Source organism: Athene noctua, chromosome 6 (genome assembly GCF_965140245.1).
Source record: "Athene noctua chromosome 6, bAthNoc1.hap1.1, whole genome shotgun sequence".
Taxonomy (NCBI): Eukaryota; Metazoa; Chordata; class Aves; order Strigiformes; family Strigidae; genus Athene; species Athene noctua.
In genome coordinates this window covers 41,855,420-41,874,914 of record NC_134042.1, presented here as the reverse complement: position 1 = coordinate 41,874,914, position 19,495 = coordinate 41,855,420, and the positions used below count along the sequence as shown (strand labels likewise).

The 19,495-nt window shown below is 40.5% G+C and overlaps 2 protein-coding genes across 12 annotated transcripts in view; one reads left to right on the top strand and one right to left on the bottom strand.

The window, feature by feature from the left end:
• PPP1R13B (protein phosphatase 1 regulatory subunit 13B) overlaps positions 1–3,001 on the top strand; it is a 71,212-nt gene extending 68,211 nt beyond the window's left edge. For all 8 annotated transcript variants that reach the window (XM_074908755.1, XM_074908757.1, XM_074908754.1 and 5 more), the window contains 2 exons: positions 428–627; positions 1,487–3,001. In XM_074908755.1, coding sequence (XP_074764856.1) covers positions 428–627; positions 1,487–1,528 — 242 coding nt within the window. In that variant the 3' untranslated portion in view covers positions 1,529–3,001. The remainder of the gene's footprint in view (positions 1–427; positions 628–1,486) is intronic.
• Positions 2,635–19,037, bottom strand: ZFYVE21 (zinc finger FYVE-type containing 21). 4 transcript variants are annotated; one of them, XM_074908761.1, is made up of 8 exons: positions 18,865–19,037; positions 12,972–13,022; positions 10,514–10,682; positions 8,744–8,819; positions 8,047–8,138; positions 7,150–7,203; positions 5,585–5,727; positions 2,635–4,211 (listed from the first exon to the last, which is right to left on the bottom strand). In XM_074908761.1, the coding sequence occupies exons 1-8, from the start codon at positions 18,994–18,996 to the stop codon at positions 4,176–4,178; spliced, it is 753 nt and encodes a 250-aa protein (XP_074764862.1). In that variant the 5' UTR covers positions 18,997–19,037; the 3' UTR covers positions 2,635–4,175. The 4 variants fall into 4 exon arrangements, 3 of the variants coding, with proteins under 3 accessions (XP_074764862.1, XP_074764864.1, XP_074764863.1); XM_074908763.1 differs by lacking the exon at positions 7,150–7,203; XR_012633810.1 differs by lacking the exon at positions 2,635–4,211 and having other exon boundaries at positions 5,657–5,727; positions 7,150–7,499.
• Positions 19,038–19,495: the final 458 nt, after the last annotated feature.

Sequence of the window (19,495 nt, the reverse complement as noted above, 5' to 3'; positions counted from 1 at the left end):
ACATCAGAGGATATAAGCTTCATTAAGGTTCTATATACCTGACACTGCAGATTTTCAAAAGCTTCAAGTGTTACTGTGTGAGGCCTGCTGTAGAAAGCAGGCCTGTGTGAAATACAGCAGCAGTTCTAGAAAGCTGCTTTGCTCACACATTTGTAAAACTATTTTTATCCTCATTTGAGTAAAAGATTGTAAAGCTTATATTGCATATATAATAAAAAACCCACTCATGTTCTGACTTGTTTAAAATATTCTGTAAACTTTGGTTTTATCATGCAGTTAAATTTTAATCATGGAAGTGCTGAAAACTGTTCATGAAATTTTATTAGTAAGAGACTAATATTTGGGTCACAGTTTCCGTATTAGAAGTCACAGAGGGAAAACCAGGATATTTTACCATCTAGTGTGTTCTCTAATTTGTTGTTAACAGGAGTGCAAGAGAAGTTGGGTGTGATGAATAAAGGGGTGGTGTACGCTCTGTGGGATTACGAAGCCCAGAATAATGACGAGTTGTCATTCCACGAGGGCGATGCCATTACTATTCTAAGACGCAAGGATGACAATGAAACAGAGTGGTGGTGGGCCCGCCTCAATGACAAAGAAGGCTATGTGCCTAAAAATCTTCTTGGGGTAAGTTCTTAAGTTGCCTTCTCTCTTCTATTTTTCACTTCCTCGTGAAGAAAGAACACCAGATGGATCTTTAGTCAGAATCTCTCTGCATCATCTGGATACACTGCTATGAAGTGGTGCAAAGCAGATTATCCTTATTCGCTCTGGTCTCTGTAGCATTGTAAACACAAAGGAGAAGCTATTGTTAAATTAGTGCTGGGTTTTATTTGGCAAGTTAGTATATTTAGTACCACTTATGCTCTAGTATTTTTTCCCCTTGGCTAAATATAGGGCGCCTCTGTAAAGTGTGGTGGCTCTATAAGGCAGCTTGAGGCTTTGGCCCGGGCAGTTCTTCAGGAAGGTTTTCAATACCTGGCACAAGATAAGCAGCATATAGGTCTGTACAAATTTAAAACAGGAAAGAGCCTTGAAGATGACAACTGTAGACAAGTTGTTCATGCTGCTCTCAGTCAAATGGAATACTGCTATCACGAGGGACCAGGAATGTGAGGCTCCCTAAGTAGAGAGATAGAGAGGACAAAATGTGTAAGGAAACCATATAGAGCAGGAAATAAGCTCTTGACAGGGAATTCTTGTACTCGGCATAAAAACATCCTTTGGTCTGGAATCTTGAGCTAAATGAACAAAGTCATTTTCAGAGCATCAGTTTTGCTGCTGTTGGCAGGAATAAAAGTTGTCCCTTGGCCTCCTGCTGCTTCTGGTTTAATTTTTCCTGAAGTTACCTAAGAACAAGCTGTAGCTTACAAAAACCTCATCGCTCAGTACTTGTTAAGAAGTACCCCTTGGTTATAATTTCACTGATTTATATTAACTTGGTATCAACCATGCAAAGCCTGATGTTTTTATTCTGTTTTTGCAGCTATATCCACGAATAAAACCTAGACAGCGAACCCTTGCTTGAGTCCAGTTGTACAACAGTGCAATACCATGCTGGTAACTGGAAACAAAACGTACACTGGAGCCATCACTTTTGATCATTTCACACAGAGAAATAAAACTATGATATTTAGTTTTAATGGTGCTTTCTCTTGTTAAATGGACAGCATCCACAGTTTTCAAGATCTGCAGTTTGTAAATGAGGATTGTTTTTATGTGACCCACCACTGATGAGGAGAGCGGTACCTCCACTACCTGCAGTGTCACGCCAGCTATCGTCTAAAGCAGTGTTTTAAGTTCGGTGGTAGGAGCTTTCTTGTTTGTGTTCAGTGTTCAGAGGTGTCATTTGCAGAGTGCAGATACACTGTCCAGTTTGCTCCAACCCCACAGTAACTGTCCCACGTCAGGATTTTGGGTATTTTATTTGATACCAGTGAATGTTGAGTTCTCATTACTGATCCACTCTTTGGGTTCTAGGACACAAGACCTTCACCTACTACATGCATAATTAAGTAGTCACCAAAGCTTGATGAAGGCTAGGATTTTAAGTGGTAACACACTGTACACTTAAATCCTAGACAACCCCAACAAAAGCTTTACATAGTCTAGCATCTAGTATTATTTGCATTTAGAATTGAGCTAGAAAACTAACAAAACAACAGTATCTATACACTTCTCAAAATCCCTACACATATTTCACTTGGTGTTTATTTTCTTATTATTCAGCCTACAGCACCAGTGTTTACTACTGTAAAGGTTCCCCTACTAACCACCCAACCTTGTCCATCCTGGGCAAAACAGTTAGTACTGAACTTGCAGCAGCTTAAGGGATTTGTATGTCTGCATGGATGAAAGTGCAATAGTTGAAAAGGGTAAGAGTCTGGTAAGGCTTATACTTTGTCTTTCAAGGTCTGCCTAAGTCAGTCTAGAAGAAAATATGAAGGACTGGATAGAAGTAGAAAGAGGGTTGTGTAGATGCTAAGGCAAGGAGGAGAAAGAAACGAGGTTTAGAGGAGGATTTAAGAAAGGCAATAGCTTATTTGAGGACAGTTTCTGTGGTTCTTGGCAGCCTACATCTGTTGCCAAGGCAAGTTATGCAATAACCTATTCCACTACATTGTAGTTTAAAGCAAAAAAAAAAAAAAAAAAAAAAGGCACTTCACTGGAATTTTAATTGTACATGATTTTATATACCAAAAGTATATTTTGAATTTCCCATTTTAAGTTTTAGCCATATTTCTTGTAATTTTCTCCCATTTAACAGTATGCAATTTGATTAATTCTTCATGTACAAGTTCTGTGTATAATTTATATATCCATTTCTGCAGTGCTGTAACTTGCTTTTACCACAGGTTAGCATTAACTGTATATATTGTGGTGAAAAGTGAAAGGGTATTATTGTTGAAGAATTTGCTACATGAATGTGGTGATTTCAAGAGCCTATGATACACTAATTCAGAGAACATGTAAATGTGCACAATAAAGTACTGCTAAGGCATGGCTGCATTCTCCAGTATTTTTATATAGGTAGCCACAGTAGATGTGCCTTTGGTCAGTCTACATAAAAGAATAATTCAAGCTTGCCCTGTTCTATCTGCTAAGTCAAGTTTCCTCACTGTTTTACTACCTGCACAGAAAATGACTTACCAGACAACTCTGGAACCTCCTTACACCAGTATTCCAGCTGTGACAAATTAATACTTGTCTAGAAAAGCTCTCAGGGGTCCTTTACCTGCAGCTGAGAACTGAGCCCTGGATGTGTGTTTACTCAATTTTTACCAGCATAGGAAGATGGAGGGCAGAAAGACACTTGGCTCAGCACGTGGAGCAGAGGATTCATCCCAGTTATCAACACTTAGAGCTAAAATTAGGGTGCTGTTTATAGAAGTCAGAAGTTTCAAAGTAGAGACCACATTTCCCATTAAAAAAATTAGGTGACACTTAAATTTCACAATATATAATAAGTGAATTAATTTATTCATATTTGTACATTAAATTGTATACAATTTCAGATAGCATTACAGTTAGATTAACAAAAGCTAGTTACCAAAAAGAAAATACAAAACTAAAAATTATTCTGGAAGCTTATTTATTACAGAAGTTTCAAGGTCATGTTCATCTAAGTCAAATTTGGTAGCATTTGATGAAATACTTAGATGTTTAAAATGAAATGTTTAAAAAAAACCCCAAGTGATTTCTATAAAATCATATCTAAGGCAGATTTTATTGTACATTGATTTTAAACATTTGGAGAGAGGGAAAAACCTGAGATCTATACCCAAAAGCTATTCTCTGCAGAAGAGACATACACATTTGTTTGCTTTTTGTAGCAAACAGTATATATAATTGTTACTATAAAAGTTGTGCTGTACATTAGCTGTAGTGCAGGTCACTTTCATCTTAAGTGCCAATAAAGGCTTAACAAAATATACAAAGTCTTAAAAGGTGAGGCTGTTTAAAGCATTAATTGTATACATATTGCACACTATAGTGAATACTCATGGTTCAAAAAAATACTCACATTGCATTTGCCAGTTCTTACATAATGAACCACACTGGAATGAGAAAGGGTCAAGAACAGCAAATGTTACCAGCTGTCAAATTAGCAAGAAGTAAGAGGCAGGTCTGTGGAGGCTGGTGTCTTCCCTCAAGTGGCCAACAGTTTGCTGTTCTTACTGGTCCCGGGACTCATAAAGAAGTTTTGTTGCCTAATATGAAGGCAAAATGGCATTGTGTTAACTGAAGTTTCACTTGCAGCCACCTCATCTTCCTACCTTTCCAAAAATTTCCTTCAAAGCCAAGGCTTTAAATTCTTTCTCTATTATATTCCTTAGACTAAGGCATGTAATACCGCTCAGATAGGCACTAGAGCCATTTTTGAAACAGGGTTACTTACATGCAAAACCTGAGGTCACTGAAGCTTTTAGATCAACTTATTTGTTTCTTCATGGTCATTTCTGACCAATTTTCATCAAAACTGCCTTGGAAAAACCTAGGAGTGGTATTTCTGAGACTGTGGTAATCTGTCTAAATGTTACTAGTAAACAAGGTTCTTCTGTTCTATATCCCTTCTACTGCCTCCTCACAGTTCTGGTGAGGTGTTCCATGTGTCTCAAACTATAGTATCAAGCAAGGCCCTGCGATGGGAAGAGATGTGTGTTCTCTGGCTGCACATCCCTTTACCTGCTGTTAACCAGGGCCTCTGAACCTCTCACTGCACGCAGCAGTGACAAAACTGAGCTGAACTCCTCAAGGGAGACCAGTCACTGTGGGGAGGCTGTTACACTTACCATAAAGTACTGGTGCTCACCATGTTTGTGGGAGTTGTATTGCTTGTGAAAAAGAAATTGGAACAGGTATGTGGAAGTGCTAAATTGTACTCACAGAGCAACATGAAGTTTGATTGCGCTGTGCTGAACACAGCATTAAATGCTGGGATTTGGGGTGGCTGGGGAGCAACACGAGCATCCAGCCACACACTTGCGTTTGCAGCCAGCTTATAAATTACAGTTCTAATTAACAATTGATCAGATGAACAAAGTTCCAGAACTAGTTGGGGTGGTTTTGGTTTTTGTTTCCCATAACCCTGACTTGTGAAATATGACACATCAGTTTCCTTAGCCATACAGTGCCTGGCAATAAAAGATGAAACAGTCTTCCACAGGGTCCTGCACCCACCTCTGTTCCCATTTTTAAAACTCAACAACTTCTCTGAACCTCTCATAAAGTAGTGAAAACAATTAGCTGAGTTTAGGTTCGAAAGAGTAATTCGTAACGCACATTCTTCAGTGACAAAGACCTAAAGAACTTGAAAGTCTAATTCCTACTTCTTTTTCACCTATCAATATACTTAGGATCTTAGGAAACCCTCTGCTGTGCCCATCTTCAGGCATCTGAGCATAAAACTAAAGTCATGGCTGTAACAACCCTATCTCCTGTTAGCAACAAAGCCCTAAAATCCTTAAATTAATAATAAAAGGAAAAAAAAGACTCCTAGGGCTGCATGCTGCCTTTAGCATTATTAAGCACCCTATGTGAAGATTTTCTTTGGCCTTCTCTGAGTTTTGCCTCCTTTGCTTACCTTATGCATAGCTGCCAGCCAGCTTGCTGACAGCTTCCTGTTACAGCTGAAGTCTTCACCGGCTGTAAATTTCATCTGCCTTAGCTCCTCTGATCCAGGTACCTTATACTGCAGAATCATACCTATGGCACGAGTGTTGCCTCCTGCAAAAAGAAATAAAATCTTGAACAGCAACAGGTTTTACCAAGTAACCCAACTTCTGGCTAATAAGCATGTTTGAAGAAAACGATCTCATCACTTAATTCAAAGCACTAGCAACTGCGGGTGCACTAACTGCTGCCGTGCCAGAGGCAGCAGTGACCGCGGGTGTCAGTGCCAGGCAATGGCATGTGCAGACTCAACATTCTTTAATTCTTTCTGACAATCACTGAGGCAGAACTTGTATAAGCCCCCAGGTAAAGCCACTAGCTACACACACTAGGAGTAGCCTCATGGTTTAATGTTACCAAGTCTTCTCTTAAGTAGATGCCATAGTTTCACACTGTAGCCTGCAGTTTGTAAACTGAATTACTAATGTCCAGTTAGACTGATATCAAAGGGTAGCCCAGCTTGATACAAAGCCTGGCATAGCAGTCAGAACTCCCTCCAAAACCAGCAAAGGTTGGGAAAGATGCTTACACAAGATTAGATAATGTCTGGCAACATCATTTACTTCCTGAAGGAAATCAGCTACGAAAGACATTTCTCTGACAACACTGTGATAGGAAGATGTTTGTATCTTTTACTCTAGCTGCACAGAGATTAAGATAAACCAAAGCAAAAATACAGAAGTGAAACAAAAACTCTGTTTAGAATACCACACTTTATTGGCATTATTTCCTGAAGTAGTAGAGCATAAACTAAGCCTCAGGAAGAACACCGCCATACACAGACGGACACTTTTTGCAAAGCTCTTTATAAAGAGAAGTGTCTGCATGAGGGGGCTCCTGGAGGCCTTTACTGTAATATCCAATAAGCTAAACAAAGACAATTTCAGTCTAAGTAACCTGATCAAAAGCCCACAAGCAGTGTTATAAAAGTAGCTATTTGCTCCTCTTCTAGGATAAATCAAAATACAACTTCATCATTCCCTCCCCTGCATCTACCTGGTCAGACTAACAGGTTAAGAGGTCTTATTTTTTTTAAAGATTGTAAAAGCAAGCCATTAATTAACAGTTTATTTGTTCAGTGCAAAGCCTTACTGGCCAGTCCACAAGTAGTATATTACTCCTTTCTGGTATACACAGTTCAGCACACCTCTGCTGGAGGAGGTGATGCACAATACTGTGTACCACTAAAGACACTTAAGACACTTCCTCATCTTCTCTCTCCTCTTCTAGCACAGACAATAGCACATGTGGTCTAGAGGTGGCCTTGAGAGTTTTCATTCTTCAAAAGTTACAAAAAACATTCATTCTCAGTTTATTAAACAGGACAGATGGGAAGGAACAGACACATGTCAGATTTGAACGAAAGTTGAACAGCTATAGATCAAACAAAACAAACAGCACTGCAGAGGAAGAAAGACAGGAGGGGGGCCGTGACAACATGCTCAGGTGAGTCATGCTCACAGGTACTGGGGATACCTTCAGTAATATGCTGGCTCTCCAGAAGGCTGGTGTAAGTGTGAATATCTTTTTCTACCATCAAGAAGGCAGGCAGGCAGGCAAAAAGATAAAGCCGTCAGAAGAGTAGTGTACAAGGAATTAGAGGAGCATTAAGTAACTCAGCAACACATCTGGTTGATTTGAAGACCAAGACAAGTTATTGAAGTTAACATGCTGTACTGACTGACTGTTGCACAGACAGGCTGTCCAATTGGACAACTCCAGAAGTGACAGAGGTATTGCTAAAGAACAATTATGAAAATTCCCGACCTTGTTTGTTCTCATTTCAGTGAAATCATATTCAAGTTCATCCTGAAATACTCTAAAATCTGGTAAGAGATGAGGCAGTAAGTATCTGCCCTCTGATTCAGATGTACCAGTTTCATTTGGCCACCCCTTCATCTTGATTGAAATTAAGAAAGCAGAGTTTGATTATTTATATCCCCACCACCACCGGTTTCTCTCTTACTCTCCTCACAATTGTTTGTACCAGCAGAAGAGAAATCCCAGCTGGATTCTGAAAGGGAAGCCACCAAAGACTAACAGTTCCCTCTCCTATGAGCTTTTGAATCAACAGATGTTTACATTTAGCTAAGAGAAAGGGTCAGAACAGATGATGACCACCTTTACTCAAGTTTACTGAGAAGCTCCCCCATATTACAGCTGTAAGGTAATTTCTCAATTCTTAGGTTACCCCCAACATCCCAGTAGCCACATGGACAGACTTTCACACACTGCACTCTATTCTGAGAGCAGTTGTTAACAAACATAGTTACAACTAGTTACCAATAACCTAGATATGCACTAATGTGAACAATAATTACAACTTCACATTTTTTTTCTTAATAGTTAATTTGTATTCAGTGAAAAATTTACCTCCAGGAGTAAATCCTTCTGTAAGTATCTGAACAGTTGAAATCTGTATAATTTCAATTTCATAGTGGCTGTCTCCATCCAAAACCAGGTATCTACATAACAGAAGAACTTTTTTAAAACAAAATTTTTTTTCTACAATATCAAGTCCAAATCAAAGGAACAAAATAAACATAATCTCTCAGTGACTAGCTGTTTATATGTTCTTTGGAGTGGGGAAGGGGAGAAATCAAGCAGGAAAAATTACATTTCATTGAAGTTCTTCATTTAAAGGAAAAAAAAAAACCACAATCCTTGTAGTCTAGTTTGCCAGGAGACCCTTTCAACATATTAAAAGCATTCCTCTAAAGTTCTGGGGGAAGAAAAGAACACAGTCTAAAGTGTTCTAGCCAACCAAATTATAGGGATGACCAAAGTAATTCTTTGGCTGTAATGTTAAACAGTATGGTGCAGTGTTAGAATCATTCTGAAACAAGATTCTTTTCATTGGCTACAGATTCTGCCCCCCACCTTCCTATGATCCCCCTTTTAGCTGGCAAAACCACTGTATTCCAGCAGCACTGAGTGGCATTATTAGTGAGTGGAGCTCCACCATTCCAAGGCATTCTGATCCAGATATTCTGTTTAGGTTATTAGATTATAATAATATAGCTGTAAGTGCAACAGTAATACAAGTGCAATTTCTACCAATTTTTCTCACCTCTGATTGTTGGAAAGGCGACAAACCATGAGCTCAGATTTATCAGATGTTCCCAGAGTTACAAAGAATGTAGCACCTGGAAAGAAATGCTTTAGTATTCTAATGCAGAATTTAGAAGGAACATTCAAGTATCGAAAAGGATAACTAATTTTTACTTACTGCACCTAATACACTGAATTGGGTGAATTAAAGGACTAATTGAAATGTTGAACTGATTAACATCAGCAGAACACTCAAGTACAAAAAGCTGATCTTTAATTACCATGTTCTGAAACACAGGACCTTTCACAACTGCTGTGTAATTTCTCCCACATGATGATATCTAAGACAAATCTTTTAAAAATTTGAAGAGATTTGGAGATGGCAAATACACGCAATTAAAGACCCTATCTTGTCACCATAATACAAGCTGTTGTTTTAGTATTAAAAAAAAAATAATCTTTCAGAAGAATAATAATAGCAGGGTGTGATCTTCAGCCTATGCTTAGTAAAGACACCTCCTTTTCATTACTGAAGACTAGCTCAGTCTTTGAGGTCAATGAACTTCAGGCTTCATGTTAGTTTCTTCCTGCTCAAACAGCTCCTTTGACATCGGGAAAGTCATCTTAGCTACATTAGTGGAGTGATTCATAACTTAAACTAAAGCAGACTACATGCCTAACCACTTTTATTTCCTCCATGCCTCACGCTCCCTGTATTACCTAATCCCAATACTGTTGGTCTGGGAAATGAAAAAAGTAACAACATACAGCCCTGCCAAATGGTCTGCAATCCATCTCCACAATCTGAACGAAGCAGCCTCAGAGAGCTTCACCACACTATTTCACAATTTACGCAGTCGCCCTGACCCCTCAGCATGGACCCCCAGGCTGCTGCTGAAGCGAGACAGAGACAACAGCAGCAAAACTGCAAAGGACATGACAGCCACCACCTCTCTGACTGCGATCTGTGGCTCTACGGTGTCAGGAACAACTTCAGACTTTAACTGCGTAACACGAAGGCAAGCAGAACAAGTTTTAAAAAAAGACTTCAGTTTAAAATACATTATTTAAAAACTCATCAACACCTTCATCTGCAAAGCAGAGTGAAGAACGATTTGTGTGTTACAGGGATGAACATACTCCTTTCTGAACCCAGAATCTGCCTAGAACATTCACGCTAATCAGACGTGGTTTAGCTTACCAATTATACACACTGGCAATCATGCTGAGAGAGCCCATCAAAAGGCACTGAACAATCACAGAGTATGTTAAAAACTGAAGACACAGCTTCCTTAATGCAAGTGGAACGCAAATTACTGTAGTTTTAATGCTATGCAAAATTGACCACTCATGATGATCTGCCATCAACCACAGCTGTAGGCCATGGACAAGATTAAAGCTTACAGATGAAGCTTGAAACAAGCACTGTATCTTGTTAGAAATATTAAAATATTCTCTATTGTATTTTTCATCCTTACTTAATGTAACAGGAATATGGCCAAAAGATGCATGATTTTAAGAAAAACGCCAACTGCATACGTCTGTTCTCAGAGGCATTAAAAATTCCTTTGTCTTTATTTAAATCACTCTTTGCAAACTTCTCTCTAAATAAACTAACACAGAATTATTAACTGGCAAACAAGAAGCATGACAACAAAAGAGTATTTAAAGGACAAAACTGCAGCTTGTTTGACAAGAGGCACCACTCCTGCTGTTTATCAGGTTTGTTTAACACAGCATTTGAATAAATGTGAGATCAAACCAGCATATATATGCATTCAGGCCTTACCATTCATTAGTACTTTAAGCTGTTTGTCATAAAACTCTGTTTCTTTCTGAGAGATGAGAGCACATTCAGCACACTGGCGCACAGGGTCCACAAAGCACATGCGAGGCAGAGGCACTTTTTTACTGCAGCACTTGTCACAGAAACACTTCCCACATCTTCGGCAGTGGTGCTAAGCAGGAGAGAAAATTTTGTTTATCTGTTTACAAAGGAAACTATTAGAGAATAATTTGATAAAACTACTACATTAAATATCCTTCTCCCCGAAAAACAGAAGTTTCTCAGTTGTGAAATGTACAACTTGAGGGACAGGTAAAGGAAATTTTAACTGCTGGAGCAGTAGAAAGAAATCTCTGAAGGCTGAACACAAAGGACTGAGTATAGTATGAACAACAGCACTATAATAAGCCTTTGCTGGCACTCTGTAAACAAGCAGACTAGACATTGAAAGGGCTTCTCCAGTGCCCAGCAGATCCTTCACCTTACTGTCAGTAAGAACACAATAGAAGAATGGTTTCTAGGCCCCTTCCCACTTCCAAGCAAAGATCCTGAAAAACTTCAACTGAAGATCCTATTCTTCTGCCTTAAAACTCACTCTAAAGTTTTTCCCATGGAAAAAGATAAAAATCTTTATACTCAAGATCTAAACCTACTTCTAAAGATCTAAAGTTTTTCCCATGGAAAAAGATAAAAATCTTTATACTCAAGATCTAAACCTACTATCAGGTAGCATAGTACAAATCCAATGAAGTTGCAAAATCAGAATTAGTATTGCAATGTGTTTCACAGCAACTAAATCTGCAACAAGTGGCTTGTGCTCCAAATCCCTACCAGGGTGTGACAGTCCCAGCAGGTCTTCCCAGTGCACGTTCTCATGTCAGGACAAGTATTCCCAGGCAAGCAGGAACTGATGTGTGGCTCAAAGCAAGTCTGAACAGTTTGATACAAGGAACTGATACACTGCAGTTTTGGTCAGTGTTAGGATTTCCTTCCAAATATCATGCAAAATCTTCAGGAGTACCTATTTCCCAGGGCTACCTCCATTTATTTCCCAAAGCTAAAACACAGCAGTCTAATGAATTAGTGCTTCTCAACCAAAACTCTCCAACCAACCAACCACCATGCTCTTAATTCATCCAACTAAAAGGTAACACAAGAACTAGGAGAAAGTATGATCCAAGATCGAGGGGAACTGGAGAGGGAGGTGCTGATCTCTTCTCCCTGGTATCCAGTGATGGGATGCATGGGAATGGTTCACAGTTGCGCCAGGGGAGGTTTAGACTTGACATTAGGAAGCATTTCTTTACCAAGAGGACAATCAAACACTGGAACAGGCTTCCTTGAGAGGTGGTCGATGCCCCAAGCCTGTCAGTGTTTAAGAGGCATTTGGACAATGTCCTTAATAACATGCTTTAACTTGGTCAGCCCTGGAGTGGTCAGGCAGTTGGGCTAGATGATCACTGTAGGTCCTTTCCAACTGAAATAGTCTATTCTATTTCTAAGATCACCAACTGACATCCTAATGCTCTTCAGGCCTCCTGAAAATTTATACCTGTCTGGTACAATATATTAGTATGCCTGGTCTATAATTTCTCCTTCCCTCCCCCTCCAAACAGTAAGTTAGAAAACACTGATTATGTCCATGCACTACAAGTCACATTTCCACATCCTTCTTCACTTTCACAAGCGCATGCTAAGAGAGTGTCAGTGTAGTCAGACAAAGGGATGATACTTCCCGCTAAAAATCACTGTTGGCCTTTTTGTGGAGGCTGCTTACTTTCTCCATACAGAAACCTCAATATTTTTTCCAACAGTAGTATTCTGCACACCAGTATGCACTCCTGCTTTTATGTAATTAATTTCATGCTATTTCTAGTGTTTGCTCTACATGCAGTGAGCCTAATTATGGCTCACAGCAATCAAGGTGGTTTACACTTTCTACTTCAATCAGAAATTCCCTTTTCCAAACGTGAGATAAACCTCATTTAACTTTTAGAACAGGAGAATTTGAGTTGTAGTTCTTTGAATTTTAAGAATATGGTTCTTTAATGTGAGAGTGTAATTTGTTACTTCTGAAAACTTTTTTGTTTACATTTCCACACTAATTTTATCTCCCAAAACAGAGCTGAATTAGTTGGCTTGGTTTCCATGTCAGTACTGATGTTAGCAGCCCACTCCAGCATGAGTTTCTCTTACTCTTCTCTTGCATGTAAACTCTGTGGGTACCCAGTAATTTAGAAAAACCCCTAACTATGTATTACACATTGAGCAACAAGAAGAATTTCAAAGAAGCAAAATTAAAACAAAAAGGACCTCTAGTCAGAAAAGACAGAACAGAAAGAAAAACTGCTTTAAGTTACATCAGACTTTGCATGCTATTCTACTGAAATCTTCTACATTTTAAATCAAAATAAGTCAATACTAGTATTTTGCAACATGCTGTTTCACCGATTTCTCTTACCTTTCTAGTTATGAAGTCAAACTTTGTATCACACTGCATACATCTTGGGCACTAGAAAACAGTACAAATTAAAATTAATCTACAATATTTTTACACCTCTAATCCTACTACCATAAAGCTCACAAAGACTGAGCTTTATATTATGCCCTAAAAAGAAACACCTCCAAATTTCCATCCTTTATGTTTCCACCATGGATGGCTTTCATTTAGTACTGATCTAGCAAAATAACATCATCTCCATTTGTAAAACAAAAAAAGCTGCCAAACTCATTTGCCCTAAGGAATACTGCATCTTGCCAGCAGTCAAAACTACATTTCAGAAGTACTTATGCATAACTACGTTTGGCTATCCAGACAGCCATATATTCCAGAGTCAATTGTTTTTATATAAATTGTCATCCTCACTGTATTATACTGTGATGCTCTGTTGACTCTCTAAAACATTTTTCATGTATTTTAATGCTCTCAATACTTTCACATCTTTGAAACGTGCTAGGAGATAGTTGGTTTTCTTCCAAGCCACTAGGACTTATTTTTTATTCCAGCTACAAAGTGTCACTTTCTGAAATACCTCTTTCCTGAATCAAGCTTACACCCACACTCCTCCCAAAAGAAAAGCCAGAAAAGATTGAAGTTTCTCTTTTGAAACTGAGTTTAAAGGGTGACAGTTTTGATTTTCTAAACTACTGGAACTGATCAATGACAAAGTTTTCTGTATAGAAAGTAACCTACCTAAGAGCTGATAGCCATTATATCACTGGATTTTCACCAAGATTTTACATATTTTTATTAAACATATCAAAAAACCCACTTATAATGCAATTATTGATAGATTTATTTGCAATTATTAATGCAAAATTATGCCTGACATCTGAATCAGGAGAACATGGTTAGATCTGTAGGAAGTTTTATAACTCTAGAAAACTTAACTCCTCAAACCAGACTCTCTCAGAGTACAGCAGAATGTGTCTTAAAAACTGAGTAGGTGCTATTTGTTAATAATTTGCAGTAGTTTATATGAAGTGTTCTGATGTCTAAATAGAAGTTTAACAAATTAGAGAGTAACAGTCACTGTAATGGAACATAAATAGCTACTTGCAGTATTTGTTACAGTAAGCTAGGTTTCTAAATCCCACACAAAGGAGAACTAGAAGTGTTCCTGTATTGTTTCAAATAACCTACTGAACTAAGGCATCCAACCACCCCTTTTCACAATGGCTGTAGAAAATCTTATTCTAACATTCCCTGATGAATAACCTTCAACGTAAAGCAACTTCAGCATTCCCCAGGCTTCACCTCTGTAACAAGTAGTACTCTACAGCTAATACCACATTTTAGTCTACATTCGTCTTGATTTAGTATTTTGATTTTTGGCATGTTTAACTTAATAACTTGTCTGGGAGCTGGACCTGGCAAGAATTTTGGTATACTTTGAATTTACCAGGAGTCTAACTAAATTTTCTTAATGAAAACATATTACAAACTAGGGGGAAAAAACACTCTTCTAGATACTGTCCTAAACAGATTTCATACACAATGGTATGCTAAACACACAGTTGCTTTTCAAGGAGGAACAAAGTTATCCATCCTCTTATTTAATACAAACTCTATATAAAAATATTTCTGAACTCCAGACCTATCATGGTAACCTGCCTGATACATAGAGCAGTCATAAACCACAAGTCAAACGGCATATGGTGGCAGCCACTGCAGAATGGGATTTTCTTACAAAAATGTTCTAACACAAGTAGGGTCAAGACACTGTTCCTTCAAGGCACTTCTGCTCTAAGTAACCAGAATCAAGTGAACCATTTGCACAACATCAGTGTCTACTTTGCCTAGGAAGAGATCTCTATTGAAGAACATCTTGAAAGGCAAATTCTGTCTATTCATCCATATGCTGACATAATTAGAGAGTGCATGAGTATGGAATTAAGCTTTATTGCTTGAAGGGTTTTTATCACATTTACAGAGAAAGGAGCATGACGTTTGAGTTACTTTTCATGTCTTCAAGATACAGGCTTTTTAAAACTAGTACAAATCTGGGTTTTTTGTCAGGTGGAAACAAAAAGATATGGAGTAAGAAATTAAATAAAAATGCATGTCACAAGTATACTCATTTCACAGACAATCAACATACCACTGATATCAGATTACTTCATATAGCAAGAGAAAAATGGAAGAGCATCCAACAGTCATTGGATCTTGGTATTAATTTAAAAATACTGAGAGCTAGGTCATTACAAGTAGAGTGAAACCTCTCACATTTGCTGAAGTGTGATAACAAATTTACATAATACTTTGGAGCCAGACAGAGGTGAGAATAGTGTAGATGGACAGGAAGCAATAGTTACACTTGGTATACTTTATTTGCATATACAATAACAAAGTGATTCAAGAAGTGATGCAAGGTAATGCCTGGCTGAGCTGGTTAACACAGTGAACTTTTGCAAATGTGAAAGTTCACAAGCTCGTCAAATCACACCTTGTAACACCCTGACCAAAGCAGCTGCTAGCAGAGTGGAAAACACAAACACTGACCAGATATGGCCTGTTAGGCTTTCTGATACTACAACTGCTCAGGGCCAATTCATTGCCTGAGCCACTGGAGTTTGCCACCAGTCCAGGCGGGGCTCTGTCACCCAACTAGTGCCAACTCTGAGAGCCTGAGCCAACACAGGACCCAGCTACATAAAGCTCAGTTCCCCCCGCAGCGATCCAGGAGCCGCAGGGAATCACTGCCACCACATCTGGAAGCTCCTCTCACACATCCCAGCTCTGAGGCATGCAGCGTTCCTGGGCCATGTAAAGATCTGGTACACAGCTGGATGTCACAAGGTTTGGCCACCTCTGCATTAGAACAGACAAATTTTACTCAATTTCTAATCCAAGATTTCCTTAATAGGAACATCATCAGCTGAGCTCTGCTGGTGATTAACAAAGAAATTCCAGGTTAGACAAGGCACATGCTGTGATCAACATTTTAAGTTCTGTCTCAAGTTTAATGATGCTCAGCACAAATTTTCATATTATCCACCTCATTATTTGTATTATAAATAAGACTACTAAAAAGAAAGTTTTCTGTAGTCCTGCTTCAGTCTTACACTTCAAACTCCTCAAAATAACTGCTTTAAATAATCTTGTGAGATAAAATTAAAAAAAAGAAATATATTTCAATGTTATATAAGTTTTGCGAAACTACTACCTACCATAATTTTTAGGTGGTTTTACTTTTAAAAAATAAGCCAGTAGCCTCTTCCTGCATAAGAAAAATAAAGGTACTGAATTTGTAAGTGTTACTGGCTGCACAGCAGAAGCCACCATATTTGAAAAGCCAGATCAACATTCACTAACAGTGCTCTCTTGTTTTGGATAAAGAACACTTTTTTTTAGTTACATCTGACATGGTAACAAGAACAAGTGTTCTTGCTGAATTCACTAACTAGATAACATTGTCTCTTTAAATTTCATTTTATTAATAAAAACATGCATTTTATATGCTTCCCTGTATATTGCATACCTGCTTTATTTAAGGAAAAAGTTTGTAACATATTTGGTCATCATTAACCAAAGGGATGTCAGAACCTCAATACACTAAGAAATCTACTAAAATAGCTTCTTACAAAATAATTCATATTCTTAATCTTGCATTATTAACAAATTCATTTAAAATGTTTGCCTATAATACACTTCCTCTCAACAGCAATTATCACTGAGTCTGATGCAAAGGCAACATTCAGTCACAAATCAACACCACCAGCCTATCAACCAACAGACTACAGGAGAAAAGTTGAATTTTAAGGAGAATGAATACCTGCAGCACAACTGTAATAAAAAATTCAAACTAACATCACACATCAGGCTGATGTATCTAAAATATACAGACTTCAATCTTAAATATGTTTAACTAGTTTAAATAAATCCTACCACAATCCTCAAACATCCTTTAGTTGAATTAAGATGGTACTATGCATTAGACTGAGTTAGAAGTACCTTGGGTTTTTTTTTTTTTTCAATGAAACTAGTCTGCTACAATCAACGACTACTGAAATGTCAAAGTACATTTCAAAAGGTCAGGGAGAAAACTAATTTCAGTTTAACTGTTACACGAATTATATCCACTGATGATGATGTCAGGAATCAGGAGGTTTCCTGGCCTAGGAGAGCACACACAGGGTACAGCAAGTCACCAACACAGCAAAAGCAGACTCCACGCAATGCAAAGGGAAACCACTTATAACTAACTGCTCAGACTTTGCTACAAGCTCGCTGATAAATACACACCCCGTCTGCAACACAACCAGCGCACCACACCCCGTATGGCACTGGCTGGGTGGGAGCTCCAGGAGCTGAGCACCCACACCTTCAAACGTAAAAAAAGCTCTGGTCACCAAAACGTTTGTCTTCTCTACACTTCATACAAGACACATAACCAGTTGCTTCTGGTGACAAGGAGGATTTTAATTCTGCAGGTATGGAAGAGAAAAACTTGAGAAAATTCACACAAGATATTTTAGCAGACTGCTTGTTTAAAGTAAGTTGGAAAAGTCACTTCTCAAAAAAGGGTTGTTATTTTGGACAAAACCAGCAACTGAGTTACTAGTCACGCACCTTAGGACTGTACAGGTTAGTCAGAGCTGCAGCAGCTGTGCTAGCAGAGTGAGTCTCTAGAATTACTACTTTTACACAAAACTTCTTTTCTCAAGAGATATCAGGCAGGGGCAAAATTTTCTTCCTCATTCCTAACCAAGGAGGACATAGTGTTCCCATACAAAACAGACCAACCATGTCAGTATCTGGCAAGGAACGGCTCTGCTTAACGACTCTCTGCTTAAACTCAGATTGGCTCATCTAAAATAAATCTTAATGCCAGTCACATTTAAGTGCACTGGCGTGCCTCCACACCACAGAATGCTAGCAATAAATAAACAAACAATTGATTCTAAGCTGTATCAGCATCTAGCTGTAAGGCCTGGTAACAAATAATGATCTGACGCAAAATTTGCAAAACTTACTATAACATCATGATCACATAGTTTACTTGAAAAGTATTCCAACGCAAAGTTGACTGAAACAGTCCAAGTTTATTCAATACTCATTTAACACCATTAGCATTCACACTGGGAGCCAGAAGGGCTGTTCTAACTTAGCCTCACTGCCTTAATGCTTTCCATCTTTTTGTTTTTTGAGCAAAATGGTCTTCAGAATTACCTTTATAAGCATTTAAAGAGAATGCCTCGCTAAACATTAATGCTGCATAGCTCGCTACACTTTTAACTCATTCAGTTCCTCACTAATTTTTGTGACAGGGCCACACGTCCCTGAAGAACGAGTGACGGTCCTACCCTTTTCAGTCCATTAATTTACGCGAAATAAGAAAACTGTGGTTTACGACTGAAAAACCGCACCCGAGCGAGCCTGACCCGCCGCCCGGTCAGTTCGGGAGGGGAGGCGAGGCAAGAGCCCTCCTGAGTCCCGCGGGCCAGAGAGCCAGGCCAGCTCCCCGAGGGCGCCGGTAGCCCCCGGGCCGCCCGCCCGGCCGCCCCGCCGGCTATCGCCGCCCTCCGCGCACGGCCCGAGCTGCGCAGGGGCCCGCGGCCGCTCCCGCCACCGCCGCGCCCCGGCTGGCACCGACGGCGAAGCGGGGGGAGGGGTGCCGGGAAACACGGGCGCGCGAAAAAGGGGAAGAACCGCGCTCTCAGCCCGAGGTTCCCAGCCCCTCGGGCCGGTCGCGGCGCGTCCCCGCTACCCGCGGGGCAGCGGCCTCCGGGGCGGGGAGGCCCCCGCGGGCACCGGGCCGCCGCGGGGAGCCGCTGGGGCGCCGAGCGGGGTTGTCCCCGCGCGGGGGAGCGCCCCGGGTACGGGAAGAGCGGCGCCCCCGCCCCCGCGATACCTCCTTGTCTGGCACCCAGGGCGGCTCGTCCAGGCCGAAGGGGCTGCGGGCGGAGCGGTGCTCGGGCACCATGCGCAGCCCGCTGGGCGAGCGCACCAGCTTCTTGGCGTCACGGCCCTCGCAGCCCGACATCTTTCCCCTCAAACTCCGCCACCGCTACTCTCCCCCTCGGGACTAGCAGCGCCGCTACCCAATAGCCGCCTGGGTCCTTCGGAACGGGCACGGCTCAGGGCCAATGGAAAGCAGCGAGAGGTCAGTCCCCGCCCACCCGCTCCAGACGCCCAATAGAGCACCGGCTCCAGACTTCCCAGCCAATCGGGTATAGCTTGAGGTTGAATGCTGGCACGTTAGCCCTTCCCCACCCCTTTAGGCGATGGAGGCGCATGCGCATTAGGAATTGCCAGCCCCGCAACCCGGAAATAAAGAGCCAGCGGCCCTCAATCACGGCCCCGTAGGCCGCGCTCGGGGAGGCCTGGCAGCCGATCGGCGAGCAGCGGGCGGGCTCGGGGGCGCCGCCTGGAGGAGCGGCTTTGGGGGTAGCGCCTGAGCCGAGGCGCTCGTGCCACCGCTGGCCGGAGCGAACGCTCCTCTCCCCCGCCGCCCCGCCAGCGGACACCGCGGAGCAGATTGT

Bases quoted from the DNA above. Each gene is read 5' to 3' on its own strand.
- ZFYVE21 (XM_074908761.1), bottom strand. From the start codon at position 18,996: ATGTCGGGCTGCGAGGGCCGTGACGCCAAGAAGCTGGTGCGCTCGCCC. The intron at 13,023-18,864 runs GTATCGCGGGGG...ACTGTTTTCTAG, and splicing joins CCTGGGTGCCAGACAAGGAG to TGCCCAAGATGTATGCAGTG. The intron at 7,204-8,046 runs GTAAATTTTTCA...TCTTGATGGTAG, and splicing joins AGAAGGATTTACTCCTGGAG to AAAAAGATATTCACACTTAC.